This window comes from Elgaria multicarinata, chromosome 8 (assembly GCF_023053635.1).
Source record: "Elgaria multicarinata webbii isolate HBS135686 ecotype San Diego chromosome 8, rElgMul1.1.pri, whole genome shotgun sequence".
NCBI lineage: Eukaryota > Metazoa > Chordata > Lepidosauria > Squamata > Anguidae > Elgaria > Elgaria multicarinata.
In genome coordinates, this window is record NC_086178.1 from 4,937,501 (window position 1) to 4,960,104 (window position 22,604).

Genomic DNA, 22,604 nt, shown 5'->3' on the forward strand with positions numbered 1-22,604 from the left:
TGTGAACAGAATGCTGGACTAGATGGACCCAGTATGGCACTTCTAAATACATAAATACAAACCCAAGCAGATTAAAAAAGACACCACCACCCCAACCTGGCGTCTTCCAGATGTGTTGTTGGTCTACTACCACCTTCCGTCAGCATGGAGGGCACCAGGTTGAGGAAGGCTGGATTAAACCCATAACCTTTGAAGTCAAAGGGCCCCGACGGTCAAGGCAAAGTGAAGGCCTCCGGAACGCTTGCAAGCCCAGCACTCACCCGGGTCCGTCCGGTTGCCACAACCTGCACAGCGGAAGTTCTGCTTGGCCACTGCCACCTTCCTCCTACAGAGGCACAAAACCATGATATACAACGATCAGTCAACCAACCCCACCTAAGCCAGGGAAGGGGCTTTGTCTACTCAGGAAACTGGCCTGAGGATTGAAGTCAGCCTTCCTCAACCTGGGGCACTCCAGATGTGTTGGACTACAACTCCCAGAATGCCCCAGCCAGCTCTGCTGGCTGGGGCATTCTGGGAGATGCAGTCCAACACATCTGGAGCACCCCAGGTTGAGGAAGGCTGATAAGTGAACATGTGAACAGAAATCCCAAGAGATGGTGCCCGGACGGCCCTAGAGTATTATTATAAGATGTAGAAGACGCTGAGAGGTACATTATTCCAGGCCTACTCTTGCCTAACAGCTGCTGGTGCCTGAACATCTCCCATATCATTGAGACAAAAGTTGCAGATTTCCTGGGAACCAACAAAGGGGAGACAATTGAGGGGAGACATGATAGCACTCTTCAAATACTTAAAAGGTTGTCACACAGAGGAGGGCCGGGATCTCTTCTCCATCCTCCCAGAGTGCAGGACACGGAATAACGGGCTCAAGTTAAAGGAAGCCAGATTCTGGCTGGAACTCAGGAAAAACTTCCTGACTGCTAGAGCAGTATGACAATGGAATCAGTTACCTAGGGAGGTGGTGGGCTCTCCCACACTAGAGGCCTTCAAGAGGCAGCTGGACAACCATCTGTCAGGGATGCTTTAGGGTGGATTCCTGCATTGAGCTGGGGGTTGGACTCGATGGCCTTGTAGGCCCCTTCCAACTCTGCTATTCTATGATTCTATGAAAGCAATCCAGCCAAATTTACTTGGGGTGGGAGAAGAGGCCAAATGGGCCAAATCTGGGGTCCTTTCTCCAAGAACCAGTCCCATAAGGTAGCTGGAATGGGGACCTCTCGCTTTCTGAGAAGAGGTCTGAGTTCGAATGCCACCACCCAAGCAAGGCCTAGGAGGGAAGGAACAGTGGAGAAAACAAATGCTCTCGGTAGTCCTTGTTTTAGCTGGCTAGCAGGCAGCAAGTGCAAAAGCCACCAAGTGGAATGATAGAATCATAGAATAGTAGAGTTGGAAGGGGCCTCTAAGGCCATCAAGTCCAACCCCCTGCTCAATGCAGGAATCCACCCTAAAGCATCCCTGACAGAAGAATGCCCAGCTGCCTCTTGAAGGCCTCTCGTGCAGGAAAGCTCTCCACCTCCCTAGGCCACTGGTTCCATTGTCGTACTGCTCTAACAGTCAGGTCTCCTTCCCAAAGTTGAGGAACTCTAGTGCATTTGCTTTGCATGCAGAAGGCCCTTCTTTAGTCTCCGGCATCTCTCGGATCTGAAACCTTGAAGGGCTGATCTCAGTGTAGGAAATGCTCACAGGACAGAACGCTGGTCTCAAATCGCTATAAAATCCCTTCCTATGTTCTGAAGCTTTCCCATCTTAAATGCCACCTTGCAGAAACTGTTTCACCCTTTGCAAGGAGAAGAATCCCTTTTGCTGCTGCGGGCACAATTTGGCAAGGCACAAACGGGCATCTCGGGGCAGAGGAGGGGGACACGCAAAAGAACGTTGCAGACTGGAAACTGCTTACGTCGGTGCCGGATGGATGTTGAAGATGATCTGTGGCCGTGGCGGCGCCCATTCCAGGTTTCCTCGGACCCGGATACGGAGCTTGTAGATGTCTGCGTGTTCCCCGTCGTCCGGAGAGATGGGCACGGAGTCAGGAATTGGCAGCAGCTGCAAGAGGAGCACAAAGACGCAGGCAATGCCAAGACATACACCATCCAATTCAGCAGCAAGGGCGGCTCAGAGTTTCTCTCACAGACACCCCCAATCAGATCGATTTTTCTCCATTCCGGACCCCCAAAAAGAGGAAGGGGGAACAGTTCCGGTAAATCTGGAAGCACCGTTGAAATAACTACGGCAAGAATTTAACATTGAGTTACTGCTGCTCACAGGGCAACGGGGAGAGAAACAAAGCCCTACGAAGAGAGACTGAAAGAACTGGGCATGTTTAGCCTTGAGAAGGGAAGATGGAGGGGAGACATGAGAGCACTCTTCAAATATTTGAAAGGTTGTCACACAGAGGAGGGCTGGGATCATTTCTCTATCCTCCCAGAGTGCAGGACACGGAAGAATGGGCTCAAGTGACAGGAAGCCAGATTCCGGCTGGACATCAGGAAAAACTTCCCGACTGTTAGAGCAGTACGACAATGGAACCCATGACCTTGGGAGGTGGTGGGCTCTCCCACATTAAGGGCATTCAAGGGGCAGCTGGACAGCCATCTGTCAGGGATGCTTTAGGGTGGATTCCTGCATTGAGCAGGGGGTTGGACTCGATGGCCTTAGAGGCCCCTTCCAACTCTACTATTCTATGATTCTATGATCTCATAATCCGGTGGTACACTGCCAGTGCAAATACTCCCTTATCTTATCCATCCTTACAATTCTATATGATTTCTGGGATTGTCACACAAGCGCAGAATCTCCTATCAAGCTTTTTTAAAAAATAGGAGACGCAGGTCAAGGCATGCAATCTGAAGACACACATTTGCATGACTGTTAATTTGCGGAATTCACGCTGAGTCAGCTTGAATGTGCAGACTTGGGGCATCGGGCGGAAACAGCCCTGGGGACAAGCCTGATTTCCGACGGACTGCTGCCACGGAGCACGCCCTGCCCTCCAAAGCAAGCCTCTCTTCTTCCTGAAGGAGCGCTACCACACGTGTCCCCTGGGCGCTTCAGGTGAGCGTTTCATAAAGGCTGTTAGAGCACACGGGAGACACACACGCTTGGGGCACACTTCCCACTTGCGACATACCAGCCGTAGCTTTTTGGAAAGCTGTCTCTTCTTATACCACTTGGGCCGCTTAAAAACCTTTTTAAGAGACAGTCTTGGGCGCTGAAAATCAACAGCAAACGACCTGTCAAGGAGGTGCCCCCGTGAGCAAGACTGCCAAGCTACTGGCAACAATAAACTGCCCAAACTCTCAACCAGTGGAGCTAGGGAGAAAAGGGAGCGGGGCCTTTTCAGTGGTGGCCCCCCAATTGTGGAATGATCTCCCGACGAGGCTCACCTGGCACCATTGTTATCTTTTCGGCGCCACGTCAAGACTTTTCTCTTCTCCCAGGCAGTTAACAACATATGCTGAGTTGTTTGTTTGTTTGTTTTAACTGACCCGTGGCAGCAGGGCCGGTGCTACCATAGAGGCCACTCAGGCGGCTGCCTAGAGCGCCAAGCTAAGAGGGGCGCCGGGCACAGCGCAGCACTCACGTGCGTTGGCTGTAAGCCAGCCTGGCCTAAGGATTCAGCTGGGCCTGGGTGGGCGAGATGGCGCCCGCGCCCACCCAGCCGAAGCAAAGCCAGGGACGCTGGGGTGGGGATGGGGCGGCTCCACGTTCGGACTTCCAGAACGTGCCCGGAAGAAAGAGAGAGAGAGAGAATGTATGGGTGAATGGGGTGCATGGGGTCTTTGAGTGAAAGCATGTATTCATGCGTGTGTTTGTTTGGAGTGAGTGATGCTAAGTGTGTATGTGCGCGTGTGTGTGTGTGAGAGTTGGGGGGATGATTTGGAGGTGACATTCCTATTAAACAATGCATTTTAGACCCATAGACGTTCCTTTCCCATTTGTTTGCTATAATTGGCATGACGTATTTCTTGCGCTTTAAAATAAATTTAGCAGTTTCAAGTTTTGCGCTTCTTTTTTTTTTCTCCAGGAAACATATGTCCTTAAAATTCAAAGTTGGCATTTTTTGGTGGGTGTGGGTGGGTGTGAAAGTAGCTCACCTTGCCTAGGGGCGCAAAATAGCCTGGCACCGGCCCTGCGCGGCAGCTAGCATGTCATGTCACATTTGCTCCGCTAGAAAGGCTTCGGCCTGCTGCGGGAGGGGCGACGGCATGTGGATGCTGCCTGCTATGGATTATTCACCAGGGTTACCATTCCTCCTACTGCCTGGGCTTGTGCTCTCAGCACCCTGTGGTATCATTTTTTGCTTCCAAGCCTGAGCACGGCTCCTGCACCATCCATCACCTCGGCAACCGGGTTCCCACTCCCTTCCCCATCAATCCCGGTGTCAGAAGAAGGCGGCCTCTCCATCGGGGCCTCTCCAGTGGTCAAGGGCAGTGATGGTTCTACGGACGGATCTCCCAGCGTTGGGAGCATTTCAACATCTAAGGTCCTCCTCCGGGTGCCTACTCCGAGAGAGGCTCGGAGTGTGGCAACGAGGGACGGGGCCTTTTCGGTGGTGGCCCCCAGATTATGGAACGATCTCCCTGACGAGGCTTGCCTGGCGCCAACGCCGCTATCTTTCCAGCACCAGGTTGTTTCCTCTTTGCCCAGGCATATGGTGGCACATCTTAATCACCCACGTGTTTAGTTTTTTTTAACGGTTTTTAATGCTTTATGTGTGTATGTTCTGTGTTTTAAAATTTTAAATTTTGTATACTCGTTCTTATCTTAATTCTAGAATTTCTGTAAACCGCCCAGAGAGCCCTGGCTATGGGAGCGGTATATAAGTGCAATAAATAAATAAATAAATGTCAATGGGGCGGCGAATCTGCTCCAGGTTTCCGTCAGAGCTCTTAACTTCGCACCTCGGAGAGCTCCTTTAGAGTTCCGACTGAAACTCGGAGCGGATTCACAACCCCGCTGAGATTGGAGCCATCAGCCCCCACTGATCACCCCCCTTAATTCTTAACCTGGGCCTTGCTTAAAACCACATCCAGAACATTAACGTTGAGCTGCTGTTTGCAGCCCCGGTCAACACCCTTATGTCGCCACTGGACGGAGGCTACCAAAATGATTGCTGAGGAGAAGAGCCGGGGGCCGCCTTTTTCTCGGCCGGGCTATTCGCCGGGGAATGGCATCGCTATCCTGCCCGGAGCAGGCAGGGATGAGCTCCGGCCAACTGTCGGAAGCAGCACAGCAGGGACCCTCACCTTCTGCGGGGCATCGTGCTCCGGCACGAGCCACTCCAGTTCCGAGGCTGCGGGCAGCTGCATCCCCTCAAACTGCTTCAGTAGGCCCATGGCCACGGCCTCCGCCGAGTTCGAGTGCAGGAAGGAGTGGAAGCTGCGGAACAAAGCAGCAGAGGTTGGTGCCAGCACAAAGCAGCAGCGAAGCACTTCTGGGTGGGGCTATGTCTCTCTCCCTCCATCCCTCTTGGAAGCCCACCTTCTCCACCACCACCACCACCTGCTTGGAAGCCCACCTTCTCCACCACCACCTTCTTGGAAGCCCACCTGCTTGGAAGCCCACCTTCTCCACCACAACCACATTCTTGGAAGCCTACCATCTTAGAAACCCACCTTCTCCACCACCACCACCTTCTTGGAAGCCCACCTGCTTGGAAGCCCACCTTCTCCACCACCACCACATTCTTGGAAGCCCACCGTCTTAGAAACCCACCTTCTCCACCACCACCACCTTCTTGGAAGCCCACCATCTTGGAAACCCACCTTCTCCACCATCACCTTCTTGGAAGCCCACCTTCTGGAAAGCCCACCTCCTCCACCATCACCACCACCTTCTGGGAAGCCCACCTTCTTGGAAGCCCACCTTCTCCACCACCACCATCATCACAATCTATTGCATTTCTATACCGCCCCATAGCTGAATGGCTCCACAACACCTTAATCCCACTCCACGGCAGGGGGCAGGCGTATTTTGTGGAGGGCTGCAGTCCCTTGGGGATAACCTCTTGCGGGCAGCATTGCTGGAGAAAAGGAGGGCCAAACGCAGATGTCGATGGAGCCGCCCCGTTTATCTCTCTCTCCCCCCCACCCTCCACTTCCATCTACCACCCAATTTCTACCACCACCACCCGCCGCCCCACTTTAACCTCTTCCTTCCTGCCCGGTGGGCTCCTGGGGGAGGGGCAGATCACTTTTGCCAGAGATCCAAACAGATCCATTGCAGAAGGCTTTTGGAACTAGGATGAGGGCTGTATGTATCCTGAGGGCCTCAGGTTGCCCACCCTTGATTTACTGAGACAAAGCCCAATTTCCTCCTGTTCCCCCATTTCAATTTAGGCTGCAAGCTCCTCAGGCCAGGGACCTGGCTTTGGTTTCTATTTTATTTTTTGCCTATGTCACACTGTAAAAGTGCTATGGACGTAGTTGGCTGCTGCTGCTATTATTATTGTTGTTGTTGTTGTTGTTGTTGTTGTTGTTGTTATTATTATTACATTTCTATACCACCCAATAGCTGAAGCTCTCTGGGCAGTTTACAACCATAATGCCTGAACCACTGGTTTCCTTCCTTGTTGTCAGAGGTTGCAAATTTGTGTCAGAGACTACTGGACCTCAACCCATTCCTGGGGGTAACTGGATACCGGAGATGTGGACTGAGGTGTCACCGATATGTGGATGATACCCAGCTCTACCTTTCCTTTTCATCAAACCCAGGTGAGGCAGTGACTGTTCTGAACCAGTGCCTGGGCACGGTAATGGACTGGATGAGGGCTAACAAACTGAGACTCAATCCAGACAAGACGGAGGTACTGTTAGCGGGTGGTTCATCTGTCCGGCAAGGTGATGTTTGCCCTGTCCTGGACGGGGTTGCACTCCCCCTAAAGGATCGGGTCCGTAGTTTGGGGGTGCTCTTGGATCCAGAACTGTCACTGGAGGCACAGGTGAACTCAGTGGCAAAGAGCACCTTTTATCAGCTTAGTCTGTTATACCAACTGCGCCCTTATCTGGACAGAGGTAGCCTAGCTACAGTGATCCATGCTCTGATAACCTTTCGTTTGGATTACTGCAATGCGTTATATGTGGGGCTGCCTTTGAAAACGGTCCGGAAACTTCAGCTGGTACAAAACAGGGCAGCACGGTTACTAACAGGGACTGGCCGACAAGACCACATCACGCCAGTCCTTTTCCAGCTTCATTGGCTGCCAGTCCAGGTCCGGGCCCGATTCAAAGTGCTGGTATTAACATTTAAAGCCCTAAACGGCTTGGGGCCAGGCTATCTGAAGGAACGCCTCCTCCCATATGTACCTGCCCGGACCCTAAGGTCATCCTCAGGGGTCCTTCTCCACAAGCCTCTGCCAAAGGAAGTGAGGCAGGTGGCTACCAGGAGGAGGGCCTTTTCTGCTGTGGCACCCCGGCTGTGGAATGAGCTCCCTAAGGAGGTTCGCTTGGCACCTACATTATATGCTTTTAGACGCCAGGTGAAGACCTTTTCATTCTCCTACTATTTTAACAGTCTATAAATTAATTTGAACTTGGTGTTTTAAATTTGTATTTTAAATTTGTAATTTTGCATTGCTGCTGTTTTTATCTTGGTTGTGCTTTTATATTGTATTTTATCGTATGGTTTTATACTGTTGTTTTATACTTTGAATGGCTTTAATTTTTGTGAACCGCCCAGAGAGCTCCGGCTATTGGGCGGTATAGAAATGTAATAAATAAATAAATAAATAAATACTGCCTCAAATCCCGTGAGGTGGTTTTTTTTTATCACTCTCCAACCAAAGGATCTACACTGCCAAGCTGGACAAGCAATTAAGAGACCCTCCTGTCTGTGCAATTAGCCTCTTACAACTCACTAAGCTGGCATCTTCGATTCTGCCCTCGTTCCCCCAATTCCTGGTCCAGCCTGCGGGCCCCAAGGTCTGCGAAGGTCTATGAGAAGCTAACACTCTTGCAACCTGGGATCTAGCCCTCTCCACTCATTCATACCCAGAAACCAACTCTTGCCAGCTCTTGGACCTGACCCTGCCATAACTGGCTTCCAACTGGGCCAGACCCTATCTACATTTTGGCCCCCAGCACCTGTCAGCCTCGTCGCTGACAGGAGGAGCCTATTTGGACCCTAATCAAATCAATAGCTCTGTCCTCCAATTGCTGCTCTCCTCCTGTCCACACAAGTCTCCGTAGCATTTCACCCTGACTGGGCTGGAGCGAGGGAAGGAATGAGAGATTGCACTGTCCTGCCTGATACATACGTGGAGCCAGAGCAGTGGAAGGTTTTCTTGCTGGGAGCTGCAGTCCTCTTGATGTCCGCATCTAAGTCACAGCAGAGCGGGGGTGGAAAGAAATTAGATTTGGTGAGGACCACGTTGGACAGACACTAGCCCTTTTAACAAGGAGATGACCTACAGCAGAGACAGGTGTACATCTTTCTGTGGGCCAGGGCCTTCGCTCCTTCACACCGCGCTCCAGCACAAAGTCTGGGCAAACCTCTGCCCACTTTCAGCATGGAGTCCCCTCAACAAGGAAGTCTAAGCGGTTGGTTCAAAGTCTCTAGGACTAAAGTAGGGGTGACTTCTGTCTGACCCTCTCCATTCCAACTGGTGCGAGGCTGGAAGTACAAGGCGCTGCTTTTTAGCCAGCAGGCACCCTTCCCATCAGGAAGTGAGAGAGCCCTGAAGAGGACTCCAGGCGGAGATCAAATCTGGACAGGACTGCTTTGTACAATTCTTTTGGCTTGAGCAGGGCTGCTTCCTAGGCACCCATTTTCCTCCTATCAGGAAACGAGAGGGTGATTTCCTAATCGGAGAGTGACCGCCAGCCAGCTCTTTCAGCTGGGGGGCGCGAAGCTGGGACTAACCTGGCCAAACTGCTTGGCTCAAGCCCACCCACCCCACCCAACCCCACCCTGCAAGCAGCTTGAGCAAGGACAGCCTGTCCCCATCCCACCCCAAGGAAGAAGACTTTGTTAGCATCAGCTTAAGCCACGCATTACCTCTCCTAGTGCCATATAAAAACCCCATTTTGACAGAATTCTGTGACGGCCATTAGAATAAACGTATTTAAAAACACACACACACACACTAAGTGGATGGAAAATTGTACAACTGATGACTACAAGCCTTGAGGGCCAGAAGAGTTGCCTCCATTTCAGGAACAGGTTTCTAGATGCTGTGGACTTGCAATATGGGATGGAGATCACAATCGTGCCTCCAAAAGGCAGCTCCCAAAGGGCAACTGGTTGGCCCCTATTAGTAGACTCATAGAATAGCAGAGTTGGAAGGGGCCTACAAGGCCATCGAGTCCAACCCCCTGCTCAATACAGGAATCCACCCTAAAGCATCCCTGACAGATGGTTGTCCAGCTGCCTCTTGAAGGCCTCTAGTGTGGGAGAGCCCACAACCTCCCTAGGTAATTGGTTCCATTGTTGTACTGCTCTAACAGCCAGGAAGTTTTTCCTGATGTCCAGCTGGAATCTGGCTTCCTTTAACTTGAGCCCGTTATTCCGTGTCCTGCACTCTGGGAGGATCGAGAGGAGATCCTGGCCCTCCTCTGTGTGACAACCTTTCAAGTATTTGAAGAGTAGATGGGATGCTGAACTTGATGAGCCGATGATTTGAACTGGCGTGCTAACTCTCCAAGTCCCCAAAAGCTTTGCTAGCCACAAGTTGCTTGCCCTGACCTACACCATCTACCACCGATAAGCAGCTAAGAGACCTAGAAATGCAGCAAACAAGCAAGACCACGGTGGGATTAGGGCACAAAGCTTTCAAGCCACACAGGGAGTAGCCACTAACAGTTCCTTGCCCAAGGGAAGACAAACAGGGGAACAGAAGTTAGTTTACAAGGAGTTAGTAAAAACGTTTACAGTGCAAGCCTGTACCAGTTGATACAGAAGAAAGTCCTACAACTGGCAAGCTGGGGCATGCTGGGAGTTGAATGACTTTTTCTTGTCTAAACATACATAGGGTTGGGTCCTTAGTTACTTAGCATGTGAGAAAAAACCCCACTTCAAAACAGCCTAGGCTACAGTCAGCATGCCAGCCAAGTGTTACAGATTGTCTGTATTTGATATCACTGTTTTTGTGGCCTGAAGGACTTGTGACGGAAGGGCTGGGTGATCATAGCACAAATGGCCCCGCTGGGCCCACGGAGTCCGTATTATGTAATGCTTCACTGACAGCTTTTCGCTGCTGTGAGAAAAACCTCCCTGTTTTAAGACAGGCCTTTGCTGGCAAGATTCCTTTTGTGCTCTCACTGCTCCGCGCAGTGTGAACACTCTACCTGCTCGTTGGTTGTGTTCTAACCACTTCTTTCTCGGTTTACGCTTTTGAATTTGGGGTTTTGCTTTTGAAAATCATTTTGTCTTTCATTTTATTTTATTTTTGGATCTGTTATTGTTTTTAGCTGCCTTAGGTGTGATACATGGAATGTTGTCTTCCAGAGGCATCCAGTTGGCGACTGGAGGAGACAAAACACCAGGTGGAACATAGCTTGATCCAGCCAAGCAGATTCTTATCTACAATTGAAAATCTCCTAAACCTGAGCCACTACAGGAGACAGCAGGAGTGGCTGTGGCTACTTCCACAGAAATTCCAGTGTGCTCTCCACATCTGTGCCCACTACACACATGACAAAGTTTAGAATCATAGAATCGTAGAGTTGGAAGGAGCTTCTAAGGCCATTGAGTCCAACCCCCTACTCAATGACTCTCAGGTGATATAAACGTGTAATAAACAGAATAAAATAAAATACTTTGGAGCCTATCCTGTGGAGTTCAATAGGAGTTATGCCCACGCAGTTGGGTATACATTGTATAGAATCATAGAATATGACAACCTTTCAAGCATTTGAAGAGTGCTGTCATGTCTCCCCTCAATCTTCTCTTCTCCAGGCTAAACGTGCCCAGTTCATAGAATCATAGAATAGCAGAGTTGGAAGGGGCCTATAAGGCCATCGAGTCCAACCCCCTGCTCAATGCAGGAATCCACCTCAAAGCATCCCTGACAGAAGGCTGTCCAGCTGCCTCTTGAATGTCTCTAGTGTGGGAGAGCCCACCACCTCCCTAGGGAGTTGGTTCCGTTGTCGTACTGCTCTAACAGTCAGGAAATTTTTCCTGATGTCCAGCTGGAATCTGGCTTCCTTTAACTTGAGCCCGTTCTTCCGTGTCCTGCACTCTGGGAGGATCGAGAAGAGATCCTGGCCCTCCTCTGTGTGACAACTTTTAAGTATTTGAAGAGTGCTGTCATGTCTCCCCTCCGTCTTCTCTTCTCTAGGCTAAACGTGCTCAGTTCTTTCAGTCTCTCTTCATAGGGCTTTGTTCCCAGACCCCTGATCATCCTGGTTGCCCTCCTCTGAACACGCTCCAGCTTGTCTGCATCCTCCTTGAATTGTGGAGCCCAGAACTGGACGCAATACTCTAGATGAGGCCTAACCAAGGCCGAATAGAGAGGAACCAGTACCTCACGTGATTTGAAAGCTATACTTCTATTAATGCAGCCCAAAATAGCATTTGCCTTTCTTGCAGCCATATTTCATTTAATAGGGATAAACATGCCCAGTTCTTTCAGTCTCTCTTTAAATATAGCTTTGTAGCAGCATTGGGCTTTCGGTATGTTTACAAAGTAGATTTGTGGTAGCTCACACTAAACTCTTTGCAGCTCCTTGTACCTCTCTGGGATTGTTCAAATATCCACCGTGTAAGGAGGAGACATCAAGAGGCTTCTGAACATGACAGCTCAGCACTTGGGCAACATGCATGACATCCCAAGGGTGATCTAACTAGCCGTGCCCGGATGACACACAGACAGACCAACACGCACATGTATACGCTTGAGAGTGAAGTTACTACCTGAAAACAAGGAAGCCATTGAGACGGACAGGCCATTCTTGGACATTTGAATCAGGCTAGATCCATCGTTACCATCTGCATGATAGGGTGAGGACAAAATATTGAATGTCAGCAGGAGGAGGGAAGGGCAGGTTCCAAGTACAAAAAAGAATGAGGGCAGGAGAGACTCCCAAGAGCACAGGGGCCCTTCGGAACAGAGCGATGGGTTTTTTCAAACTTTCTACTCTGAGAAAATTCTTTCCATGTCAGTTTGTCTGCCGAGGGGCCCCTATGCACTGCAGGCGACTCTGGGGCATATTCTCGGGTGCACGCGTAGGGCGCCCCTGAGACTGTGCTCCAGAATCACCTGCAATGCCAGGCCTCGCTGACAGCTCAAATGGAAGGAGGGCACTCCAGGATGCAACCAACAGCCGCTTGTAGCTGCATAGAGCTGGGGGAGATGGGAAACCGAGGCAAACTTGCACTAAGAACCCTGAAACGCTTCTGAGGAGCCCCCAAATTCCACAGAATAGAATCTAGAATAGTGGAGTTGGAAGGGGCCTAAAAGGCCATCGAATCCAACCCCCTGCTCAAGGCAGGAATCCACCCTACAGCATCCCTGACAGATGGTTGTCCAGCTGCCTCTTGAAGGCCTCTAGTGTAGGAGAGCCCACAACCTCACCAGGCAAATGATTCCATTGTCGCACTGCTTTAACAGTCAGGAAGTTTTTCCTGATGTCCACCCGGAATCTGGCTTCCTTTAACTTGAGCCTGCTATTCCATGTCCTGCACTCTGGGAGGATTGAGAAGAGATCCTGGCCCTCCTCTGTGTGACAACATGTGAATACAGTTTGAAACCACTGGCGAGGGTCAGAAGGCCCCACTGATCTTGTGCTCCCAAATCTTTCCTCCCCTCCCTTCTCCTGACACACAATATTCTGAAAACAGCCTCATCACACCCTCAACAACCTCCCTCCAGGTCTTTGTTGCTCTTGGGATGGTTAAATGTCAACATCTGCTCAGAAGGGATGTTGAAAGGTTCAATCCAGCTATTGTGAAGTGGGCCAGATGCTACACAAGGCCGAATATTTCTATCTGTTTCTATACACTCCTTACACATTTGACTGAAGAATAGGACTGTAATAGAATCGAGAGAGCAAGTGAGAGTGGAGGCCAGGAGGGACATGAAACATGCACATCTTGCAACATCAGGGGAACCGAGTCAGTCTTGGGAGCGGGGGCTGAACAAAACAGTTGCAAAATAAAGTTAGGATGCTCCTGCACAGAGGTTTCTAAAGCGGTTCTGATGCCCTTTGGGACCCCACAGCGCCGATACTCTGCCGCTCCCCCTTCATCTCTTGGCGTTTCATGACACAGGGTTGGAGTGAGCGCAACACAGGGAAAAGGAAAAGGGAGAAGAAAGGATAGGTGGTCTCTAGCCAACAAGAGATCTCCTAGGTGCTCAGGCTGGGGAATGAAGCTGGACTAGGGAGCATTCACAGGTGTCAGGGGGAATCGTGACCAGGGCAGGCTGTGGCGTTGCCCCACAATTGATTATCTGATTTATGTCTAGATTAGTATGTCTGGTAAGTAATCCACGATTCAAAGTGCTGGTATTAACATTTAAAGCCCTCAACGGCTTGGGGCCAGGCTATCTGAAGGAACACCTCCTCCCGTATGTACCTGCCCGGACCCTAAGGTCATCCTCAGGGCTCCTTCTTTGCGAGCCCCTGCCAAAGGAAGTGAGGCAGGTGGTGTTGGGGATATTTTTATCCACAGAAGAAAGAAAAGGACTTTATAGAGTTAAATGTACTTGGCAGAATTGTCCCTGCTGGCAGAATGCCAGCAGGGGTCCAGACCGGAGCCTGGCAGTTTGGTCTACGTGCAAGACCTGGAATAGAGAAAATTGGTTAATTGAGCCAAGGGGGAAATGTATTTAAGATGTCCATGTTTAAAGACATCTTGTTGTCAGGTTATTATCAGGTTGTTGTCAGGTTGTTGTCGTTATTATCTTTGTTGGTGAAATATGCTGTAAATCTCTATGACCATATGTAAAAGGAAAAGTATTGATTGTCAGTAAAGTTTTCTTACTGACAAAGTGAAGTGAGTATTTGATTTATTCCTCAAGGAAGACTCTAAGAGCTAGTAACCAGTGTGCTTCCAGCTATTCGCAGTCAGCACGCACTCTGGAAAATTATTCAATACCCCGACAGGTGGCTACCAGGAGGAGCAGGGCCTTCTCTGCTGTGGCACTCCGGCTGTGGAATGAGATCCCTAAGGAGGTTTGCTTGGCACCTACATTGTATGCTTATAGATGCCAGGTGAAGACCTTTTTATTCTCCCAGCATTTTAACAGTCTATAAATACATTTTAACTTGGTGTTTTAAATTTGTAATTCTGCATTGCTGCTGTTTTGATCTGGTTGAGCTTTTATATTGTATTTTATAGTATGGTTTTGTACTTTGAATGTTTTTAATTTTTGTGAACCGCCCAGAGAGCTCCGGCTATCGGGCGGTATAGAAATGTAATAAATAAATAAATAGGGAATGTTAGAACTGAGTGGGTGTGGTTTATGATGTCATATTTGGGGGGAGAAAAGAGTATGTAAGGAGAGTGTTGGGCGTTTGTGAGGTTTGTGAGTTTGGGAGAAGAGAGAGAGAGAAAGAGAGTTTTGTTTATTTGTAGAGTAAGAAGAGTTTGGATTCTAGGGGCTTAGGATTGGTGTAAAGAGAGAGAGGTGGTTGGTGTGTGGAGAGTTTAGATTAGGCAGGATTGAAAGTATTATATTTTTATTTAAAGCTTTTAAATAACAATAAACTTATTACTATTTGGTTAGCTACCAAATACCGCGTGTCACCTTGGCATTACTTACCTGCCTTACAGTTATTAAACACCCACACCGGATTACACCCACAGTGTATTTAGAGCAGATCTTGAATTAAACCTGTTTCCCTCACAGCTAGGGGAAAGGTTTTAATTAACCTTCCCTCGGGTTTTCAAGTGGTGGCGCTTGGCCTGAGAAGGGTTTATGCGACGGGCCTACTGCAAAAGGTCTGTGACGTCGCACAGGCCTACTGCCATAAGGCCGTTTGCTGGGCTGATTTCTCTGCCATACCTTCTTTGGGCCAGAGCTGGGCAGTGGAGAACAAAATTAATCACCACTTCACACACACACACACACACACACCAGTCACCTGTTGCAGACCCACAGTGGGCTCCAGCCCTGATTCTGTGGAGTGGGGTGGAGGGACAGTGAGGCTGACTCTGCACAATTAGCTTCTGCTTTTCAGAGCGGGAAGAAATGCGTCCATACTTCCAGTTTTTAAAATTTATTTCCTATCCTTGCTTTCAGAAGCCAGTGCAATTTTGCCATATAGACATCACATTCTCCGCCTGGAAATGTAATGAATTACATTCTAGGCAAACCGCCTAGAAATGTAATCAATCAACCAATCAGTCAATCTCTGGATGGGAATCAGACGCAGGAAACGTCATGTTGAAATAAGCGTGCCCTGGGCAAATCTCTCCCCCCTTGTGTTAACTGCTTTCAAATTTGACGAAATTATTGTCACTGGAAATGCAATCAGCAAAGGAAGTTTTCATGTCAACAGTTACTCTGTGGGGGGCAGTGGCGGAAATCCACACGCACACAAAACCCTAATCCGCCTTTGGCCCATCACTTGAATCGCCCTATTCCTGATCTTCCAACTGCATGGGTACCAGAGGACCAAATGACTGTCATGTAGCAAGCAAAGACACTCTATTGTCCTCAGAGTCCTGTCAGGGAAGGGCCACAGGTCAGGGAAAGAGCACAGCTTAGCATACAGAAGGTCCCAGGCTCAGTCCCAGGTTAAAGGACTGGGAAACACTTCACTGCCCAAGACTTCGCAGAACAACTGTCAAACTGAGTGGACAGCATTGGGCTAAATGGAGCAGTGGACTCAAAAGTACGGCAGCTTCATAGACCTCTAAAGAAACCAAAGCAAAGGTCTCATTCTAGCAGTCCTACCTTACCTCTGATCTCATACTCATCCACATCTTCGGCAGAACCGGAGTCGGACAGGCGTGTCGAGTCTCGGGAGCTGAAGTGGGATCCGCTATCTGTTGCCATAAGACCTGGGATGACAACGGTAAAGTCAAGAAGACGGTAGCACACGAAAGCTTTCCAATAGCATAATCAATGAATTAAAAAAGGTAACTGGGATGAGAGAACTGGGGGTTCCTTGTACAGCAACCATGTTCCTCAGACTTCCATACCAAAGCTCCAACTTTTCAGAACCAGTCTAGCTCAGCCATCCACAGCCTGATGCCATCCAGATGTTTTGGACTTCAACTCCCCTCAGCATGGTCAATGGTGAGGAATTCTGGGAGTTGTAGTCCAAAATATCTGGAGGGCACCAAGCTGGGGAAGGCTGGTCTAGTTGATCCCTCTTCTTAGAATGTATTTGAAGATTTGTTTCCTCCTCTCTCTCGACTCCTATTTTAGCTGCCATATTCTTCCACCTGACTGCAGCAAAGACAGAGATGGGGCAGCAGAGTTCATTTCACTGTCTCAGTTGAGAGACCAGCTGCCACTGGGCCTGCTCCTTTCCCTGAACCATTTCCATTCAAGCTGGTCATTATAAGAACTATGTAACTTTAAAATAGGTGCACTAGTTTGGCTTATTTGCCTCTTTTAAAAAACGTTATTTATCTACCCAATAGGGGTGTGCACGGACCCCCCACTCCGCTTCACTTTCAGATCCGCCATTTTCGGATCGGGCCGCTCCGCCCCGCCCCCACTCCGCCTGTGCCCACTCCGCTCCGCTCGGAGCTCCGGATCCGGATCGGAGCTCCGTTCCCCCCCCCCCCATAGGGCGACGGCGGCAGAGCCCGGTAAGGGACCAAGGGAGAGGGGGACCTTACCTGCCTCCGTCCGCAGTCCGTCACCGTCTTCAATTGAGCCCGCGGTTCCACCAGGAAGTCTGGGCCACAAGCGGCCCAGACTTCCTGGTGGAACCGCGAGCTCAATTGAAGACGGCGACGGACCGCGGACGGAGGCAGGTAAGGGAGAGGAGGGCGGGGAGGGGGTTACCGGGCCCTGCCGCCATCACCGCATGGGCGACAGCGACAGCGGCAGGGCCCGATAAACCCCACTTGCCTTTCCGGCGGAGCTCCGGATCGAGGCGAAGGATCCACCTTCACCTCGATCCTCTCCGCCACGCTCCGCCGGCCCCCCAATCCTCTTCGCCTCTGCCTTAAGGGCAGGCGAAGCCCCCCGCTCCGCTCCTGCTGCTCCGGTCCGATTAGAAGCGGAGCACATCCCTACTACCCAATTTATTTTGTTCTTTTCTTTTTCCAGCCCTTTCCCCTCTTCTGCCGTGGTTGATGGTAAACCAGTGGGCTGGGATGGTCTTGCTGTTAATGCGAGTATAGCCAGAAGCAGAGAAATGCAGGGCCAGCGTTTTTCAAAAACATGTGAGTCTTAAGGATGTATGCAAATGAATAGGCGCTTGTCCCTTTGACAGCTAACACACTTTCTATTCATCTCTCATGGCATTTTTTGGAATGAGTGTCCTTCCTGCAGATAGGCAGGCATCTCACCATTCATAGGAGACATAAAAGTTCCTTTAAGGTTGCAGACCTATAAGTAGTAAAATGACGCCACAAGCAGCCCTCAAGACCATGAGCTAAAATGGACTGCCCACGTTAAGACAGCCATGATAACTGGATTGATTTGGCTCCATCTTGCTTTCTTTATGGCCCCAAATCCATCTCCATCGGCTATATCATGGGGGAATCTAAGATACACAGCCAGGATGTACAGCAGAATCAGTGGCATGTAGCCTAAGCGTGGCCCATGTAGGGCTCCTGCCTAATCAGCTTTCCCAGCCGTCCCCCGCCTGATTGCTAGAAAACAGATATTTCAGGGCTCCAATCTCTCTAGCTTACTTTTTTAAAGCAAGCTTCTACCAAGATAAAAGCTTGTAAGACAATAGACAAGGATTGCTCGGAACGCTCTCTGGCAGGTGGAGCAGGATTTCCAGAGGTCAGGCAGGAAAGCTTCAGCATAATTCTTCATGCCCAAACATGACAACAAGAAGAAGTACATATATTATTTATTCTGCTTGCTGAACTGGCTTTTCCCGGGCACAAGGATTTGGATTTCTCTGGCAAGAGCGTATGAAACTCTCTGGCTGTTGATTTGGGATCACGGCCCTCGATCTGCAACCTCAGAAATAGCCTCAGGCATCCATGAATATGTACAACCCAAGAATTTATTTATTTATTTAATTACATTTATATACCACCCCACAGCCGAAGCTCTCTGGGCAGTTCACAAAAGATAGATATATAAACCATCAGAGACATAAAAACAACAGTATAAAAGCAGCAGCATCCATTTAAAACAACAATTCTGGGGTCCATTAAAAAACAAACTTAGCGTTCAATGCCGTTAAATGCCTGGGAGAAGAGGAAAGTCTTGACCTGGCGCCTGAAAGATAACAATGTTGGCGCCAGGCGAGCTTCATCTGGGAGATCATTCTACAGTCGGGGGGCCACCACTGAAAAGGCCCTCTCCCTTGTTGCCATCCTCCGAGCTTCCCTCGGAGTAGGCACTCGGAGGAGGACCTTAGATGTTGAGCACAGTGTACAGGGAGGTTCATGTCGGGAGAGGCGTTCCGTCGGGTATTGCGGTCCCAAGCCACGTAGGGCTTTATAGGTTAAAACCAGCACCTTGAATTGGGCTCGGAAACGTATAGGCAGCCAATGCAAGCGGGCCAGAATCGGTGTTATATGCTCAGACCTCCCTGCACCAGCTATCAATCTGGCCGCCACATTTTGCACAAGCTGCAGCTTCCGAACTGTCTTCAAAGGCTGCCCCATGTAGAGGGCATTGCAGTAATCAAAGCCTTCCTCGCCTTGATCCCAATATTGCACAACTCCAACTGCTTGACACACAGCAAAAGAGACGCGCGGGGAGGAAGGAAGGGAGGCACTCACTGTCTGAGCCCATCTGGCCAGCTGGGTGGAGGTTCCGGGTCCTGATCTGTTGCCGCCGGATTCGGATCTTCTGTTTGAGCTCCTGGATCTCCTTGTCGCTGTCTTCTTCATCCTCTTCCAACTGCCGGTTCATCATATTGCATTTCATCAGCTCGATGGCAGCAATGAGCGACTCGCAGATGCTGAAGTGAGCGTTTTCCTGGAGTGAAGGGAAGAGGAGCAGCTACGTTCCGCTTCACACATAGAAAATGTTTCTTCAGAAACAGGCAAAGGATTTGGGTGAGGGGAGAGGTTGGGCCCAGTGACAGCTGCCTAAAGTGCCTTAAACCTAGTAATAAACAAACCATCAAATACCATGTATGTGGCCCTGCCTGCATTCTGCACAGTTGCAGAATTTGGAAACGCTCAGACTGTTAGAGCAGTACGACAATGGAATCAGTTACCTAGGGAGGTTGTGGGCTCTCCCACACTAGAGGCCTTCAAGAGGCAGCTGGACAACCATCTGTCAGGGATGCTTTAGGGTGGATTCCTGCATTGAGCAGGGGGTTGGACTCGATGGCCTTGTAGGCCCCTTCCACCTCTACTATCTATGATTCTGTGATTAGCAGCCCGACAATGCTCCATTTGCATCCCCCAAATAGTTTTCTAGTGCTTGCTGTTGGGTGCGTAAGTTATAAAACACCTGCACGTTGTATTTTAAAACAAACCTTTGCCAAAACCAGTCTTTTTCTTTCTATCAATTCTACAAAAAGCAAACCTCTAACATGTTCATTCAGCCTCTGTTGTACTGTAATACATTATACTTAGTCTCCCTGCTTCTCATAAATTCCTGGAGGAGAAGGCTATCAATGGCTATGAGCCCTGATGGTTGTGTGCTACCTCCAGTATGCGAGGCAGTAAGCCTGTGTGCACCAGTTGCTGGGGAACATGGGTGGGAGGGTGCTGATAGCTGGTTGGCCACAGTGTGAACCATGTGCTGGACTAAATGGACCTTCGGCCTGATCCAGCATGGCTCTTCTTATGTTCTTATTTATTCTACGCACACATTTATTCAAGGCAACACAGGATTTTGAATTATTATCATGCAGAACCTACACAGACGAAGGTACTGCCCAACAGGGAAGCAAGAGTTCAGAAGCGGAGAAGGGTGTTTTGTGAACCTCTTTCTCAGCATTCTGCTACAGTTCCGTGCCTGTTCTCTGCTACGGGTTACTGAGGCCGCCTCAAGTTTCACTCCTACCACTGCCTACCTTTTCCAAGTCTGCACAGCTGCCAAAATCTTGCTCCGACAAGTAGCTGATCAGGGACTGGCCTTCCGAGGGCCTCCGGAACAGCCCTTCCCCAGAGTGTAGGTACTGCCCAGTAGCTGCGGCAGGGTTTGCGGGGGGAGAAGGTAAAAAAGAAGAAGGAAGTTTACTTATTTGATTTATACTCCAGCTTTCTACCAAAGGAAATTAAGCTCCTTTGATTTATACCCCAGCCTTCTACCAAAGGAAATTAAGCTCAGGAGGCTAACAATAATAAAAAAAGAAATTTAAAGTAGACTTAGATTGATTGATTGATTGATTGATTACATTTATATACCGCCCCATAGCCGAAGCTCTCTGGGTGGTTTACAATCATAAAAGCAATCATAAAACAAACACATTAAAAACAGAATTCAAAGAATAAAAAAATAAAAGCAACATTGCAACAGACCAGATTACAGGCCAAAGTCCTGCCTGAATAAAAGCATCTTTGACTCCCAGCAGAAGGACAGACGGGAGGAAGCCAATTTAGCCTCCCTCAGCAGGGAGTTCCAAAGCCTGAGAGATGCCACCGAGAAGGCCCTGTCTTGCATCCTCACCAAATGCACCTCTAATGGTGTCGGGACCAAGAGAAGGGCCTCCCCTTAAGATCCTAAAATCTGAGAGGCCCATATGGGAGTTGTTCTCCAAAGCTTAAGAACGTTGTCAAGAGCTGGCTCCTGCAGGCCTAGGAGAATTAGAGTAATCATGTATGGTGGCAGCAGCCTCTCTTGGCCATTCCAGGTCCTGACGGGCTGAGAGGGCCCACAGCTCTTGGCTGCAAAGGTTCGCATGGCATGCTGAGCTCCAGTTCCAAAGAAAAGGTGGGAAGGGGGTGAAAAGCAGTCCCACCATACTCACCATATTCCATGTAGACAGAACCAGGGGTGCTCACTTCACTGCTCTGTGCTGAGCAGGACATATCGCCTTTGAACCTTGAAAGATCTCCGTTGGATTCTAAGGCATGACATAAAACAAAGAGGTCGTCAACTGCCCTGATCAGAAGTAGTCTTGCGGGGAAACCAGCAGAACTGAACGGGATAAAATGACAAGGCGTGAAAAAATAAGTCAACAGGAAGGAGGGAACTGGAACGCTTGGGCCAAGAGGAGCCCAGAAGGAACAACGGCAGAGAGAGAAAGAGAAAAAGAAAAAGAAAAAGAGAGAGAGAGGGAGAGGCAGGCTGTGGTGCACACTTTCAGGGAGATGAGTGGAAATCATGCAGAAGGTTCGAATGGGGCACGTTCCAAGAGGCTGATGTAGCAATAGCTTTAGTGAACTGTACCACATCATGTCAGGCTTGGGTCTCGGACGGCCAGGTTCAACTTTCGCTTTAGACTCACTAGAAACCACAGCCAGGTTACTGCCATTCAGCCCCAAGGGGAACGGCAACGCTCTTCCTCCTAAACACGAGGACCAACTGAAGCACACTGGAAGGAGGGCACAAAATGACTGAATAGGATGAGGGCTAATAAACCGAAACTCAATCCAGACAAGTTGGAGGTACTGTTAGCAGGTGGTTCATCTGTCCAGCGAGGTGATGTTTGCCCTGTCCTGGATGGGGTTGCACTCTCCCTAAAGGATCGGGTCCGTAGTTTGGGGGTGCTCCTGGATCCAGAACTGTCACTTGAGGCACAGGTGAACTCAGTGGCAAAGAGCATCTTTTATCAGCTCAGGCTGATATACCAACTGCGCCCTTATCTGGACAGTGATCCATGCTCTGATAACCTCTCGTTTGGATTACTGCAATGCGTTATACATGGGTCTGCCGTTGAAAACGGTCCGGAAACTTCAACTGGTACAAAACAGGGCAGCACGGTTACTAACAGGGACTGGCCGACGAGACCACATCACGCCAGTCCTTTTCCAGCTTCATTGGCTGCCAGTCCAGGTCCGGGCCCGATTCAAAGTGCTGGTATTAACATTTAAAGCCCTAAACGGCTTGGGGTCAGGCTATCTGGAGGAACGCCTCCTCCTGTATGTACCTGCCCGGATCTTAAGGTCATCCTCAGGGGTCCTTCTCCGCGAGTCCCTGCCAAAGGAAGTGAGGCAGGTGGCTTCCAGGAGGAGGGCCTTCTCTGCTGTGGCACCCCAGCTGTGGAATGAGCTCCCTAAGGAGGTTCGCTTGGCACCTACATTATATGCTTTTAGACGCCAGGTGAAGACCTTTTTATTCTCCCAGCATTTTAACAGTCTATAAATTAATTTGAACTTGGTGTTTTAAATTCGTAATTTTGCATTGCCGCTGTTTTTATCTGGTTGAGCTTTTATATTGTATTTTACATTATGGTTTTATACTGTTGTTTTATACTTTGAACGTTTTTAATTTTTGTCAACTGCCCAGAAAGCTCCGGCTATTGGGCGGTATAGAAATGTAATAAATAAATAAATAATAGCCAGCAATGCTTGCAAGCATCAACAGATGGCCACGCATCCAGCCGTCTGACAGTGCCGGCTGCTGTGCTCTTGCCTGCCCTGGACCTCCCGGACCGTGGCTGGGAGAC

General features: G+C 49.6%; 1 protein-coding gene across 4 annotated transcripts in view; it reads right to left on the reverse strand.

Annotated features, from left to right (window-relative positions):
• Positions 1 to 22,604, reverse strand: part of RUBCN (rubicon autophagy regulator) — an 84,907-nt gene that overhangs the window by 12,412 nt on the left and 49,891 nt on the right. The window contains exons 8-17 of one of the 4 annotated variants that reach the window (XM_063131764.1): positions 20,964 to 21,059; positions 20,067 to 20,182; positions 18,817 to 19,015; positions 15,847 to 15,948; positions 11,854 to 11,928; positions 8,258 to 8,318; positions 5,250 to 5,382; positions 3,131 to 3,211; positions 1,901 to 2,046; positions 261 to 325 (exon numbers count right to left, since the gene is read on the reverse strand). In XM_063131764.1, the coding sequence (XP_062987834.1) occupies positions 261 to 325; positions 1,901 to 2,046; positions 3,131 to 3,211; positions 5,250 to 5,382; positions 8,258 to 8,318; positions 11,854 to 11,928; positions 15,847 to 15,948; positions 18,817 to 19,015; positions 20,067 to 20,182; positions 20,964 to 21,059 (1,074 nt within the window). The remainder of the gene's footprint in view (positions 1 to 260; positions 326 to 1,900; positions 2,047 to 3,130; positions 3,212 to 5,249; positions 5,383 to 8,257; positions 8,319 to 11,853; positions 11,929 to 15,846; positions 15,949 to 18,816; positions 19,016 to 20,066; positions 20,183 to 20,963; positions 21,060 to 22,604) is intronic. The other 3 variants (XM_063131765.1, XM_063131766.1, XM_063131767.1) reach the window with 3 other exon arrangements.